Genomic DNA, 14,235 nt, shown 5'->3' with positions numbered 1-14,235 from the left:
GTCTATTTCCTCATGGCTCTCATCCCCCCTCCTCATGACGCTCCCCCCCACTCCTCATGTCCCTCCCCCTCCCCCTCCTAACCCCCACCACCTATCCCTCTCCTCCCTGCTATCCCCGCTCCTCCAGCCCTCTCACCATGCACATGAAAAGCAAACAAGGGTATTTAATCCAGAGACGAGCGTGTAAACTGAGGCCGTAAAACTAAAGCGGGAGAAAAATGACATCACATTTCCGGCTGCGAGTGTAATACAAACAGCTCCCGCTTAATGACTACCAGAAAAAGCCGTCTCATCTGCACACCGTGAGTGTTATGGTTCTTGGGGCGGGCAGGCGGGCAGGCGGGCAGGCGGGCAGGCGGGCAGGCGGGCAGGCGGGCAGGCGGGCAGGCGGGCAGGCGGGCAGGCGGGCAGGCGGGCAGGTGGGCAGGCAGGTGGGCAGGTGGGCAGGCGGGCAGGCGGGCGGGCAGGTGGGCAGGCGGGCGGGCAGGTGGGCAGGCGGGCGGGCAGGTGGGCTGGTGGGCAGGTGGGCAGGTGGGCAGGCAGGTGGGCAGGTGGGCAGGCGGGCAGGCAGGTGGGCAGGCGGACAGGGGCGGGCAGGCAGGTGGGCAGGCGGGCAGGCGGGCAGGCAGGTGGGCAGGCGGGCAGCCGGGCAGGCGGGCAGCCGGGCAGGTGGGCAGGCGGGCAGGCAGGCAGGCAGGTGGGCAGCCGGGCAGGCGGGCAGGCGGGCAGGCGGGCAGGCGGGCAGGCAGGCAGGTAGGCGGGCAGGTGGGCAGGCGGGCAGGCAGGCGGGCAGGCAGGCAGGCAGGCGGGCAGGCGGGCAGGCGGGCAGGCAGGCAGGCAGGCGGGCAGGTGGGCAGGCGGGCAGGCAGGCGGGCAGGCAGGCAGGCAGGCGGGCAGGCATGAAGAAGAGACAAAAGCAGGCAACATGAAAGACAGAAGAGAGAAAGAGGAGAAGCAGACTCGAAGATGTTGCAGACATAAGAAAGGGCATAAGAGGAGGAAAGATGAACGACGGACTACGAAAACGCAATAATATAATAATGACGAACAAGAGAAAGGGGAAATGGGAGAGCAAGAAAATGAGAGAGAGAGAGAGAGAGAGAGAGAGAGAGAGAGAGAGAGAGAGAGAGAGAGAGAGAGAGAGAGAGAGAGTGTAGGATGGCTCAGTGGTTACACACTCGCGAGCGATGTGTCTAGGTTCGAGTCCTGGCCAAATAGGATTTTCTAGGCTTCAGTCCTTAACTAAACGCCTCTGTTCACCCAGCAGTAATTGGATACCTGGTTGTTAATCGATTAGCGAGTCGTGTTCCAGGGGGGAAACTAGTAGGTAGGGCTTCATATAATAAATCATATTGTTGGGGGACAGGCAGCCAGTATATATATATATATATTATATATATATTATATATATATATATATATATATATATATATATATATATATATATATATATATATATATATATATATATATATATATATATGACAATGTCAGACCACGGAGGAAAAATGAAACAGGAAATTTCCTTAAGTACTTTCGTATATTAAATACATCTCCTTCTGAAGATGTATTTAATATACGAAAGTACTTAAGGAAATTTCCTGTTTCATTTTTCCTCCGTGGTCTGACATTGTCACATTCTTAATCACGTGTTTATTTTCGTGATATACACATATATATATATATATATATATATATATATATATATATATATATATATATATATATATATATATATATATATATTTATTTATTTATTGATGTTCTGTTTACGGGTCAGTTTTATTATTATTGATAATATTACTATTATTTTTTCACTTATAAGAGGGGGTTTCTGCTCCTGGGATAGGAGGAAAGGTGTGAGGTGGGATAAGACAGAAAATATGAGGTGGAACAGATGAGTGGGTCGAGCATTAGGTAAAAACGTAAGAAATTATATAATATATATATATATATATATATATATATATATATATATATATATATATATATATATATATATATATATATATATATATCCAAGGCTTACTGATCCATGGAGGCCACCTTCCTTGCATATCCTTCAACTCCATCTCACCAAGCAATCCATCCTACGCTTAAAGTCCTTCACTGTGTGTGCGTCTGAGGCACAACATGAGTAACCTGTCCACTGACCTGCAGCAGGTGTTCAGTTCCCTGTTTGCCTAAATGGTTGTTAATCTTAAAGTATTGAACTTGAATCCATTGTTTCCTGTTCTACCTTGGGCATAGAATACCACGAAGAGGTTAGAAAGGAAGGGAATCGTGGGGATGAGCGGAGAAGAGAGAGGAGGTGGTTTAAAGAGAAGGAGACTGGAATGAGTGGTAAGGGAAATAGAGTAGAAGGAGAGAATGAAAAGGGGTGTCGAGTTTGGATTAAACAATGAATGGGATGAAGAAGAGTAGTGAAACAGTGTGTGATGAAGAGGGCGGCGTATGATCGGAGAGGAAATTGCGTCAGAGGTAGAGAAGAGAGGTAGGAATATAGGAGGTGCGGAAGGGATGTGGAAAATGGAGCATAGTAGAAGAGGAAGTGTGGAAGTGGTGTGGAAAAGGGGGGGGGGGAGGGTGTGGGAGATGGAGGGGGCGGGAACCGTCTCCAAGGCTCTCAAAGGACCACTTCAATTCTGAAAAGATTCTCAAGTTCGTGCTGGCCATCGCGAGACGATAACTCCTTCTTCCTCTTCAGGAGCATGAAAGAGAGAGAGAGAGAGAGAGAGAGAGAGAGAGAGAGAGAGAGAGAAGAGAGAGAGAGAGAGAGAGAGAGAGAGAGAGAGAGAGAGAGAGAGAGAGAGAGAGAGAGAGAGAGAGAGAGAGAGAGAGAGAGAGAGAGAGAGAGAGAGAGAGAGAGAGAGTAGAGAGAGAGAGAGAGAGAGAGAGACAGAGAGAGAGAGAGAGAGAGAGAGAGAGAGAGAGAGAGAGAGAGAGAGAGAGAGAGAGAGAGAGAGAGAGAGAGAGAGAGAGAGAAGAGAGAGAGAGAGAGAGAGAGAGAGAGAGAGAGAGAGAGAGCGACAGAGTTTCGCCCTATCAAATGCCGTTCGTTTAGTAGACTTTCCTAATGTTGTGGATTTCAGATTAAGAGTATTTATATAAAACCGTATTTTTCCCGAAAACTTAATATATGTGTTGATTTATTGTAATATTAGATAGCTTAGATATATTATACATATAACCCAATAACTTGGACTGGACGTATTCGATTTTTGCAGGCCAGCGTTCGATCCTCGACGATTGAAGTTGCTGGGCATCTTTTCTTCCCTCAACCATATCCTCGATCCTTTTTCTCATATTCCAACTCCTTGTTTTCATAGTCCAGCTCTTTGTCCTTATAAAACAGCTCCTTGTCCTCATATCCCAGCTCCTTGCCCTCATATCCCAGCTCCTTGCCCTCATATCCCAGCTCCTTGCCCTCATATCCCTCCCAAAGTATTATACAGTAGTACTGGCTTAACGCTTTCCTCTCATATTTACAAAATATTACTTTTATCAGGAAATAATTATACATTTCAGGGAAGGGTTGAGGGCCACGGGGCTAACAGGCCAGACATGACGGGGCGGATCTCGTCGAAACTTACACAATACTAAAAAATTTAGACGATGGGGATCCAGACAATTTTCTTCAGAAGGTGACACAAACAAGTAGCACCGGATTCAGGCTCAGCAAACCACAGTGCAGGACTGAAAACAGGAGATGTGTTTACCAACGTAGGGTTTCGCACCCATGGAACTGCCTATCCGCCGAAGCAGTAAATGACAAAATAATAATTTTTTAATCCAGCTCGGAAAAATCATTATTGCAACTGGGGGAACCTTTGACAAGCCTCTGCCTTCCTGTACTCCTCGAGGCCAGTAGAATGTTAGGTACCTTCAGGTAAATTCAGCTAAATTTCACACAGATACATTTATAATATAATTTCTCTTCATTATAATTCATAAGAATCAGGAAACTGAGAAGTTTTCCTGAGGATCTTAGAATATATTCCAGTGTGTTGATGTTGACCTCAGTAGTGTGAGGACTTGTGGTGTCGGTCACAAGTCCAACTTTATATTCAACGGTGTTGAAGTTCTGCAATATAACTAATTATTTAAATATATTTTTATCAATCTGCCCCATTCTTACTCAGAAGAATTAATAACAAACTGGTACTGGTGCTGGTACTGGAGCAGTTGTTGCTACTGGAGCTGGTGTTGGTAATGGTGCTGGTACTGGTGCAGGTGTTGGTACTGGAGCAGGTGTTGGTAATGGTGCTGGTACTGGTGCAGGTGTTGGTACTGGAGCAGGTGTTGCTACTGGAGCAGGTGTTGGTACTGGAGCAGGTGTTGCTACTGGAGCAGGTGTTGGTACTGGAGCAGGTGTTGGTACTGGAACAGGTGTTGGTACTGGAGCAGGTGTTGGTACTGGAGCAGGTGTTGGTACTGGTGCTGGTACTGGTGCTGGTGTTGGTACTGGAGCACGTGTTGGTACTGGTGCTGGTGTTGGTACTGGAGCAGGTGTTGGTACTGGAGCAGGTGTTGGTACTGGTGCTGGTACTGGTGCAGGTGTTGGTACTGGAGCAGGTGTTGCTACTGGAGCAGGTGTTGGTACTAGTGTTGGTACTGGAGCAGGTGTTGGTACTGGAGCAGGTGTTGGTAATGGTGTTGGTACTGGAGCAGGTGTTGGTACTGGAGCAGGTGTAGGTACTGGAGCAGGTGTTGGTACTGGTGCAGGTGTAGGTACTGGAGCAGGTGTTGGTACTGATGCTGGTACTGGTGTTGGAACTGTAGCAGGTGTTGCTACTGGAGCAGGTGTTGGTACTAGTGTTGCTACTGGAGCAGGTGTTGGTACTGGAGCAGGTGTTGGTACTGGAGCAGGTGTTGGTAATGGTGGTGGTACTGGAGCAGGTGTTGGTACTGGAGCAGGTGTAGGTACTGGAGCAGGTGTTGGTACTGGTGCAGGTGTAGGTACTGGAGCAGGTGTTGGTACTGGTGCTGGTACTGAAGTTGGATGTTAAAAAGGTTGAGATCTTCCCTGAGAGAGGGGGTGCAACCATGGCACAATGGCCAGAAGTGTAAATTATGGATTTTCAATTACCCGTCCACCAAGTTCATGAGCTCAGATTAACTCTTTTTATCATTGGCCTCTATCTTTTTCTTCTTTGTGGAACATCTCCGTGTTTCCCTCGTCCTCTATTACTCCCCCCCCTCCCTCCCCCCCCCTCTCTCTCTCTCTCTCTCTCTCTCTCTCTCTCTCTCTCTCTCTCTCTCTCTCTCTCTCTCTCTCTCTCTCTCTCTCTCTCTGTGTACAGATCTTCTACACAGACATTTTTGCTTACAATATTCCCCAAACATTAGGAGTATATCTCCCGCTAAAAGGAATTCTGCCTTTCACACGTTTATCCTGAATAAACAAGAAGAATTATTGCAAATTGCGATTTCTCAGGCTGGAATTCTCTCATTTGCTCTCCTGGAAGCCTGAAATAGGAGGCTCCAGATCCTATTGCTTCGGAGCTTCCAGGCGAGGGTGTCCAGTCTCCGGTGACGGCTGGCGATAAGGCTCAACATCTCCAGGTTCTCTCCAGCTCCCTTGAGCTCTCTTGCCCAAGGTTCTCAGCATTGCTTTTGCGACATGTGTACAAATTCGCACGCACTCAGACGGGGCACTCAGACGCGCACTCAGACACGTACTCAGACACACTCACTTCCAAATGCATGCTCGTGTATATGTATGAATGTATGTATGCGCTTGCGCCCACGCGATCGCAGACAGATTGTCACAGACACACATTTATTCATTTCTCATATGTACACGAGTAAGCACACAATAGCCTACGAGCTTAAACACACACACATATATGTGTGTGTTTATTACGTAAGTACACCTGTGAACACACAATAGATCACATGTGAACACCTGAAAACACACAGCTACGAGAGGCCAGAACATAGTAATATTTACATGTTAATTAGTTGTTCATGAACCTTATAAACCATCAGGTCACAGAGTGTTGTGGTAGTGACGCTGTGATTGTGGGTAGTTAACTCTGTGACGCTGTGATTGTGGGGTAGTTAACTCTGTGACGCTGCGATTGTGGGTAGTTAACTCTGTGACGCTGTGATTGTGGGTAGTTAACTCTGTGACGCTGTGATTGTGGGTAGTAAACTCTGTGACGCTGTGATTGTGGGTAGTTAACTCTGTGACGCTGTGATTGTGGGTAGTTAACTCTGTGACGCTGTGATTGTGGGTAGTTAACTCTGTGACGCTGTGATTGTGGGTAGTTAACTCTGTGACGCTGTGATTGTGGGTAGTTAACTCTGTGACGCTGTGATTGTGGGTAGTTAACTCTGTGACGCTGTGATTGTGGGTAGTTAACTCTGTGACGCTGTGATTGTGGGTAGTTAACCCTGTGACGCTGTGATTGTGGGTAGTTAGCTCTGTGACGCTGTGATTGTGGGGTAGTTAACTCTGTGACGCTGTGATTGTGGGTAGTTAACTCTGTGACGCTGTGATTGTGGGTAGTTAACTCTGTGACGCTGTGATTGTGGGTAGTTAACTCTGTGACGCTGTGATTGTGGGTAGTTAACTCTGTGACGCTGTGATTGTGGGTAGTAAACTCTGTGACGCTGTGATTGTGGGTAGTTAACCCTGTGACGCTGTGATTGTGGGTAGTTAACTCTGTGACGCTGTGATTGTGGGTAGTTAACTCTGTGACGCTGTGATTGTGGGTAGTTAACTCTGTGACGCTGTGATTGTGGGTAGTTAACTCTGTGACGCTGTGATTGTGGGTAGTTAACTCTGTGACGCTGTGATTGTGGGTAGTTAACTCTGTGACGCTGTGATTGTGGGTAGTTAACTCTGTGACGCTGTGATTGTGGGTAGTTAACTCTGTGACCTCATTCTGTGACGTTTCTCTTGCCAAGCTAGTCATTACGGAGGAACTGGCGTCACGGGGGAAGTGATCTGTGACACCATCACAGCCTCATTGATCCGCTGACCTTCACCTGCGTATTTTATGTCGTTGAACACACACTTTCCTCACGTTGTGTCGTTGACCACACTCGTGAACCCACTGTGTTCAGCACTCAGCACATTCATGCTGGGTGCTGAATATCACATTCAGCACATTCATCCTCCACACAACACCGTTGAACTCACTGTGTTCAGCACTCAGGCAACACCGTTGAACACACTGGTTCAACACTCAGGCAACACCGTTGAACACACTGGTTCAGCACTCAGGCAACACCGTTGAACACACTGGTTCAGCACTCAGGCAACACCGTTGAACACACTGGTTCACCACCCAGGCAACACCGTTGAACGCACTGGTTCAGCACTCAGGCAACACCGTTGAACACACTGGTTCACCACCCAGGCAACACCGTTGAACACACTGGTTCACCACCCAGGCAACACCGTTGAACACACTGGTTCACCACCCAGGCAACACTGTTGAACGCACTGGTTCAACACTCAGGCAACACCGTTGAACACACTGGTTCAGCACTCAGGCAACACCGTTGAACACACTGTGTTCCCCACCCAGGCAACACTGTTGAACGCACTGGTTCAACACTCAGGCAACACCGTTGTGATCAATTAAATTCAGTCACAGTGTAATTGTTGTTATTTCAAAAGCGGACAAATTGATGCAAATTGATAAAAATGCCAGTGACCTGTGCAAACCCAATTACGTACGAGGTTTTAATGAGAGTATCAGAGTGACCCTGGTCCATATCGGGCCGTGTTGTGGCTTCCTGTGTGTGTACTCACTAGTGGTGGTACTTGCGGGGGTTGAGCTTTGGCTCTTTGGACCCGCCTCTCAAACGTCAATCAACTGGGGTTCAGATTCCTGAGCCTACTGGGCTCTATCATATCTACATTTGAAACTGTGTATGGAGTCAGCCTCCACCACATCACTGCCTAATGCATTACGTTTGTTAACTACTCTGCCACTGAAAAAATTCTTTCTAATGTCTCTGTGGCTCATTTGGGTTCTAAATTTCCACCTGTGTCCCCTTGTTCGTGTTCTACCCGTGCTACAGAGTTTGTCTTTGTTCATCCTGTCAATACCCCTGAGAATTTTGTAGGTGGTTATCATGTCTCCCCTTACTCTTCTGTTTGCCAGGGACATGAGGTGTGTACTCACCTAGTCGTGCTTGCGGGGGTTGAGCTCTACTCATTCGGCCCGCCTCTCAACTGTCAATCAACTGTTACTAACTACTGTGTGTGTGTGCGTGTGTGTGTGTGTGTGTGTGTGTGTGTGTGTGTGTGTGTGTTTGTGTGTGTTATTACATATCTGTATATATACATGAATATAAATATAAAGACTGGTTGATGACTGCAATAATTGTAGTCATCACCTTCCACTGTGAGGACGGGCTCCCGTCCTCACAGCAAGGAGACAGAAGACAGTTTTATCAAGGCCATAACCCAACAAACACACAACGTAACGCTCCCTATGATTCCCCCCCTGTTACAACTTGTAATAAAGTTGTTACATCTTGTTATAAGATTTTTATGACGCATTAGAACGTTGTTACAACATGTTGTGTTGGTTGTTACAACAGGTGTTAAAAGTTCGTTCCAACGTTGTAGCAACGGGAGAGTAACAAAGGCTCCAGGGGCGGCAAATACTGCCGGCCAAACTTTAACACCGTCGTGTGACAGGATGACAAACGTCAGCCAGGAGAAGCCAGTATTGACGGACTGGATATATTTTTAGACTACCATAAAGCCTTTGACACTGCACTGTAAACCCCTCGGGGAGAGTGGACAGCCGTTTATAAAGGACGCAGTTTACATCCGTCTGACTCATGGGTGTGTTGAGTTTACCTTACGTGTTCCAGCAATCTTGACGGTGATAATTATTTCTTTTTTTATACAGTGTAGTTATAATTCCTAACGTTTGAATGCAAATTAGTTTTATAGATTTTAGTTGCATAAATGTGAATAGCAATGAGGGAATGAGTGCTTAGTATGGATTAATGGGCTCATGACGCAGCCTGTTCTCATAAACAAAGGCAAACGTCTATTCCATGCACCCGCCAAACCCCTTTGTGTTTTTAAATGAAAATTGGTTTACACAGGACTCACAACTGATGACATTTAATCATTTCTCGGAAAATGCTTCGTTGACGACTTGTGTTCGAACTACAACGCTGTAAATGCTTGACCTACGAACTACAAATACAAATAATCACTAACGGAACTTACGGGCTATTCATGCCCGTGCCACATCTTGGGGGGCTTATCCTTCATCAGGCAACAAAACCTTAACACCAAACCAAACCTAACCAGTGCCTAAATATGCGCAATATGTTAATATATAACAAAATTAATTTATATCTGAGAAAATTCCTATTTTGAATGAGCAGAATGTTAAAATTGGTGAATGCGTCCTTGGGGTCGACCGCTGGATGGAATGGACTTGGTCTGAGGACGAGTTGGTGTCAGACATCATTAGGGAAAGATCCGGTGCAAGCGACGTCTCTCGCGGTGTATATTCAATACACATGAACACTTGAACCCGTTGAAGGCTGAACCTCTGATGATATACGAACCTTTTACGGCTTGTCGGAAATTTTTGTTGACATTCGATTTACTTCTTATTTTTGTTGATGGTCTTTTCTAGCATGGTATAAGGTCTGTTCCAGTGCTAAGGTTGTGTACGTTGGTTGATATAAGAACCTGTACAAATTAACCATAAAAATACGAAGCTTAGTTCAGTGTTTATAATATTCATTGAAACTCTGCCAAGTCTTTCACAGTGTCTCATGAAATCACTTAAAGGAAGACTTACACTTGTCCTCGAGGTCAACGGTATCCTGAGAGCTCACGTGAAGCTCTCCAGAAGCTCTTTTTTTGCCCACAACTCTTAAAATATAGGCCAACGAACTACGCAGAGTCCTACAGAAATAAGTCCAAATGTACTGAAGCCAAGAATTGTCCCTGGTAGTCTCAAACTATAGACTACTGAGCACACACCTCCACTCTCAAGTCCCTCCACCCAGCCAACACCCACAGCATCGCAGGTAAAGCTGTCAAGGCGAATGGAGGAATGCAATTGCCCGAAACTTCCTCTTCTGAAACTCTCACTCAAGAACAGATCTCCAAGCGCAGTTCTCTGATGGTCTTCGTGGGTTATTACTTACACAGCCTCGGCCTCAGGATATAACTGAAGTGGGAGGATATAACTAATGTGGGGAAATGTAGGACATGTGTTATTACTCAGCGATCCACTTGAAAGAAACATCTATCAGCTGCCTCTGGGCACGGAGGTATCCTTCGATCCTTACTCAGTGAAACTGTTTATTGATATGCCAAAGGACAGGCGGAATTAATGAGAGATGCCAGAGAACGGGTCGAAACGTTAACAGAAGCCAGAGGACGGGTCGAAACGTTGACAGAAGCCAGAGGACGGGTCGAAACGTTGACAGAAGCCAGGGGACGGGTCGAAACGTTGACAGAAGTCAGAAGATGGATTGAAACATTGACAGAAACTGCATGACGAGGCAAACATTGCATGATATCCTAATACAGGGGTCACCTCACCTATCAACATAAGAAGAGAACTTAAGGTGTAAGATTAAATCACAAAATATTGCGACGTTGATGTCTGGCTGAAGGAATGAATGAGGAGGCAGAGATGGTGCTTGAGCAGGCAAGATGACCACAATGAAGCAGAGACCGAGTGAGATCAGTGAAGGAAAAGTGGACGTGAATAACATTAGGCTCAATCAAAGAGCCTACGCATGACGCAACACGCATGACGCAACACGCATGACGCAACACGCATGACGCAAGATTGATGACAGCTGGAGAATACTCCAGCAAGTCCCATTGATCACTGGCTCGCTGCCGTTGATGAAGTTTATCAAGTTGTGTTATGTACGAGATTAGATTAATTGCTTCGTGTCTTTTTTTTCCCATCTTTATCCTTCTTTCCCTATTCCCTTCCTTATGATGCCATAAGTAACTCGAGGTGATTATATTGATTTTGTAAATAAACGTGTAATTGTTACTGATTAAAATATCGTTTAATTTGATGGAAATTAAGATTAAATGACGTTCAACGAGCTTCGTTCTATGCCATCATATGGAATAATTATTGTAATTAATATATATACAAGTGATCAAGGGAAGAGCATTTGTCTTGGCGTTCGGGAGAGACAATTTGTTTAAAATATTTTAACACCTCTCCTCACCACTCTTCTCCCTCCTCACACTTCTTCCCTCCCCATACTTGTCCCCCCTTCCCCTCACACTCTTGTCCCCCCCTCCCTCCTCCTGTTCACGGACCTGTCCCCCCTCGTCCTCCCCTCTCCACGCACTCCCCTCCCTTGTTCTTTCCCTCACGCTCTCACATTAATATTATACACCTTGAAATAAAGTTGAATAATTCCACGTAAATGTGTGTTTGGGCGCCCATGAGACCGGATTGTTGTTGAGCCACGCGCCCATCACCTCACCTGAGGCGGGACCAAAGAGCCAGAGCTCGACCCCCGCAAGCACAACTATGTAAGTACAACTAGCTAGATACCTTGTATCTCCTTTCATACATTAAATGTAAATAATATACACACAGAAATCACAATAGCGTGATGCATCAAATGAACAAATCCACAAGGGCCGTGATGAGGATTCGAACTTACGCCCGGGATGATCCCAGACGCTGAGGATCCCAGAGTCGACTAAGCCAGCGTCTGGGATCATCCCGGACGTAAGTTCGAACCCCTCATCACGGCCCTTGTGGATTAGTTCACGGAAACAGTATTTTTTGTATTTTTTGTATTTGCTTTATATGAGAGAAGTGTCTCTGTGTACACAACAGTTGTAACATGTGTCCTATGATATCCATGCTGTATAGTCCACCAGCACCGCCCTCGTGACTGTGTATCCTCGGGAGGGTACATGTCTGAGCATCACTGCTCATGCTGCCGCCAGTTCCATTGTGTAAATCCAGTTTGGAGTCATTGTCTGGAAGCTTATGAGAGAGCTGTCTGGGTTGATATCACTGCTGATATTGATCTTTAACTCGTGGCGTCCTGCTGGGGGCATAGTGTGGCGTCTTGCTGGGGGCATAGTGTGGCGTCCTGCTGGGGGCATAGTGTGGTGTTCTGCTGGGGGCATAGTGTGGCGTCTTGCTGGGGGCATAGTGTGGTGTTCTGCTGGGGGCATAGTGTGGCGTCCTGCTGGGGGCATAGTGTGGCGTCTTGCTGGGGGCATAGTGTGGCGTCCTGCTGGGGGCATAGTGTGGTGTTCTGCTGGGGGCATAGTGTGGCGTCTTGCTGGGGGCATAGTGTGGTGTTCTGCTGGGGGCATAGTGTGGCGTCTTGCTGGGGGCATAGTGTGGTGTTCTGCTGGGGGCATAGTGTGGCGTCCTGCTGGGGGCATAGTGTGGCGTCCTGCTGGGGGCATAGTGTGGCGTCCTGCTGGGGGCATAGTGTGGCGTCTTGCTGGGGGCATAGTGTGGCGTCCTGCTGGGGGCATAGTGTGGTGTTCTGCTGGGGGCATAGTGTGGCGTCCTGCTGGGGGCATAGTGTGACGTCCTGCTGGGGGCATAGTGTGGCGTCCTGCTGGGGGCATAGTGTGGCGTTCTGCTGGGGGCATAGTGTGGCGTTCTGCTGGGGGCATAGTGTGGTGTTCTGCTGGGGGCATAGTGTGGCGTTCTGCTGGGGGCATAGTGTGGTGTTCTGCTGGGGGCATAGTGTGGCGTCCTGCTGGGGGCATAGTGTGGCGTCCTGCTGGGGGCATAGTGTGGTGTTCTGCTGGGGGCATAGTGTGGCGTCCTGCTGGGGGCATAGTGTGGCGTCCTGCTGGGGGCATAGTGTGTCGTCCTGCTGGGGGCATAGTGTGGCGTCCTGCTGGGGGCATAGTGTGGTGTTCTGCTGGGGGCATAGTGTGACGTCCTGCTGGGGGCATAGTGTGGCGTCCTGCTGGGGGCATAGTGTGGCGTCCTGCTGGGGGCATAGTGTGGCGTCCTGCTGGGGGCATAGTGTGGCGTCCAGCTGGGGGCATAGTGTGACGTCCTGCTGGGGGCATAGTGTGGCGTCCTGCTGGGGGCATAGTGTGGCGTCCTGCTGGGGGCATAGTGTGGCGTCCTGCTGGGGGCATAGTGTGGCGTCCAGCTGGGGCATAGTGTGGCGTTCGTGCATCTGTTACTGTAGGTGTTGAGGATCTGTGAGCAGTGACGAGCACCTGGTGAGAACAGTGACGAGCACCTGGTGAGAACAGTGACGAGCACCTGGTGAGAACAGTGACGAGCACCTGGTGAGACACAGTGACGAGCACCTGGTGAGAACAGTGACGAGCACCTGGTGAGAACAGTGACGAGCACCTGGTGAGAACAGTGACGAGCACCTGGTGAGAACAGTGACGTGCACCTGGTGAGATATCACTGCTGATGGTGATCACATTTCCTGGGTTCTGGCGGGACGGTATCAGTGCTAATATAGATCTATACCGCCAACTCCTCCTTGAGGCATATTTATGGCTGGTCAAACGTCAGTCTAAATCCCCGGTAAACAAACAGCCATTGGCGGCTTCCTGTGTGTCATCAAGGACAGGGGCAAGGGGCAGTGGCTTACACCAGCCAGGGGGGGGGGGGGCAAGGGGCCGGTGGCTTACACCAGCCAGGGGGGGCAAGGGGCCGGTGGCTTACACCAGCCAGGGGTAAACTTTCTAACAGAGACGGAGGGGTTCTAACTATCGAGAGGGGAAAGTTAGCAACAGAGGGGGAGATGGAAGGGTGGAGTCTAACACAGGAGTGGAGGGGAAGTGCCGACGAGAGTCTGTTAGAAACGAGTCTAACGTCGCCCTCATTGGGTGGTGTCGCAAGCTGATATATTTCGTCTTCCTGGAGACTCTTCCTTTGCCAGATTTTACGGAAGATTCTCCGTACTGGAGAATGGAAAATTTTCCCTGGAAAAGGCCTAATAGTTTTAAGTACATTAAAGTATAGCTTATCACGAAGAATAACGTGTGTACAATGATATAATTAGTTGTGGCATGGCATAAAAAAACTTATAAACGTTAAAACATTTATTTGAGGAGTTTTGTATCTTAAAACACATGTTGACCAGACCACACACTAGAAGGTGAAGGGACGACGACGTTTCGGTCCGTCCTGGACCATTCTCAAATCGCTTTAAACACATCATTGGAGGAGTTCGACGTGTCAAAGAACAGAACTGATCTCAGGAACATATCCACGAGTTTTTCCACATATTCAAGAATAT

The 14,235-nt window shown here is 47.8% G+C and overlaps 1 protein-coding gene across 1 annotated transcript in view; it reads left to right on the top strand.

Moving 5' to 3' along the window:
• Nucleotides 1–3,615: 3,615 nt before the first annotated feature.
• Nucleotides 3,616–14,235, top strand: part of LOC123763387 (serine/threonine-protein kinase WNK2-like) — a 35,458-nt gene continuing 24,838 nt past the window's right edge. The window contains exons 1-2 of the mRNA XM_069302918.1: nucleotides 3,616–3,644; nucleotides 4,143–4,647. Coding sequence (XP_069159019.1) covers nucleotides 3,616–3,644; nucleotides 4,143–4,647 — 534 coding nt within the window. The remainder of the gene's footprint in view (nucleotides 3,645–4,142; nucleotides 4,648–14,235) is intronic.

This window comes from Procambarus clarkii, chromosome 49, assembly GCF_040958095.1.
Source record: "Procambarus clarkii isolate CNS0578487 chromosome 49, FALCON_Pclarkii_2.0, whole genome shotgun sequence".
NCBI classification, from domain to species: domain Eukaryota; kingdom Metazoa; phylum Arthropoda; class Malacostraca; order Decapoda; family Cambaridae; genus Procambarus; species Procambarus clarkii.
The sequence above is the reverse complement of the archived record's forward strand: the minus strand, read 5'-3'. Positions and strand labels throughout refer to the sequence as shown.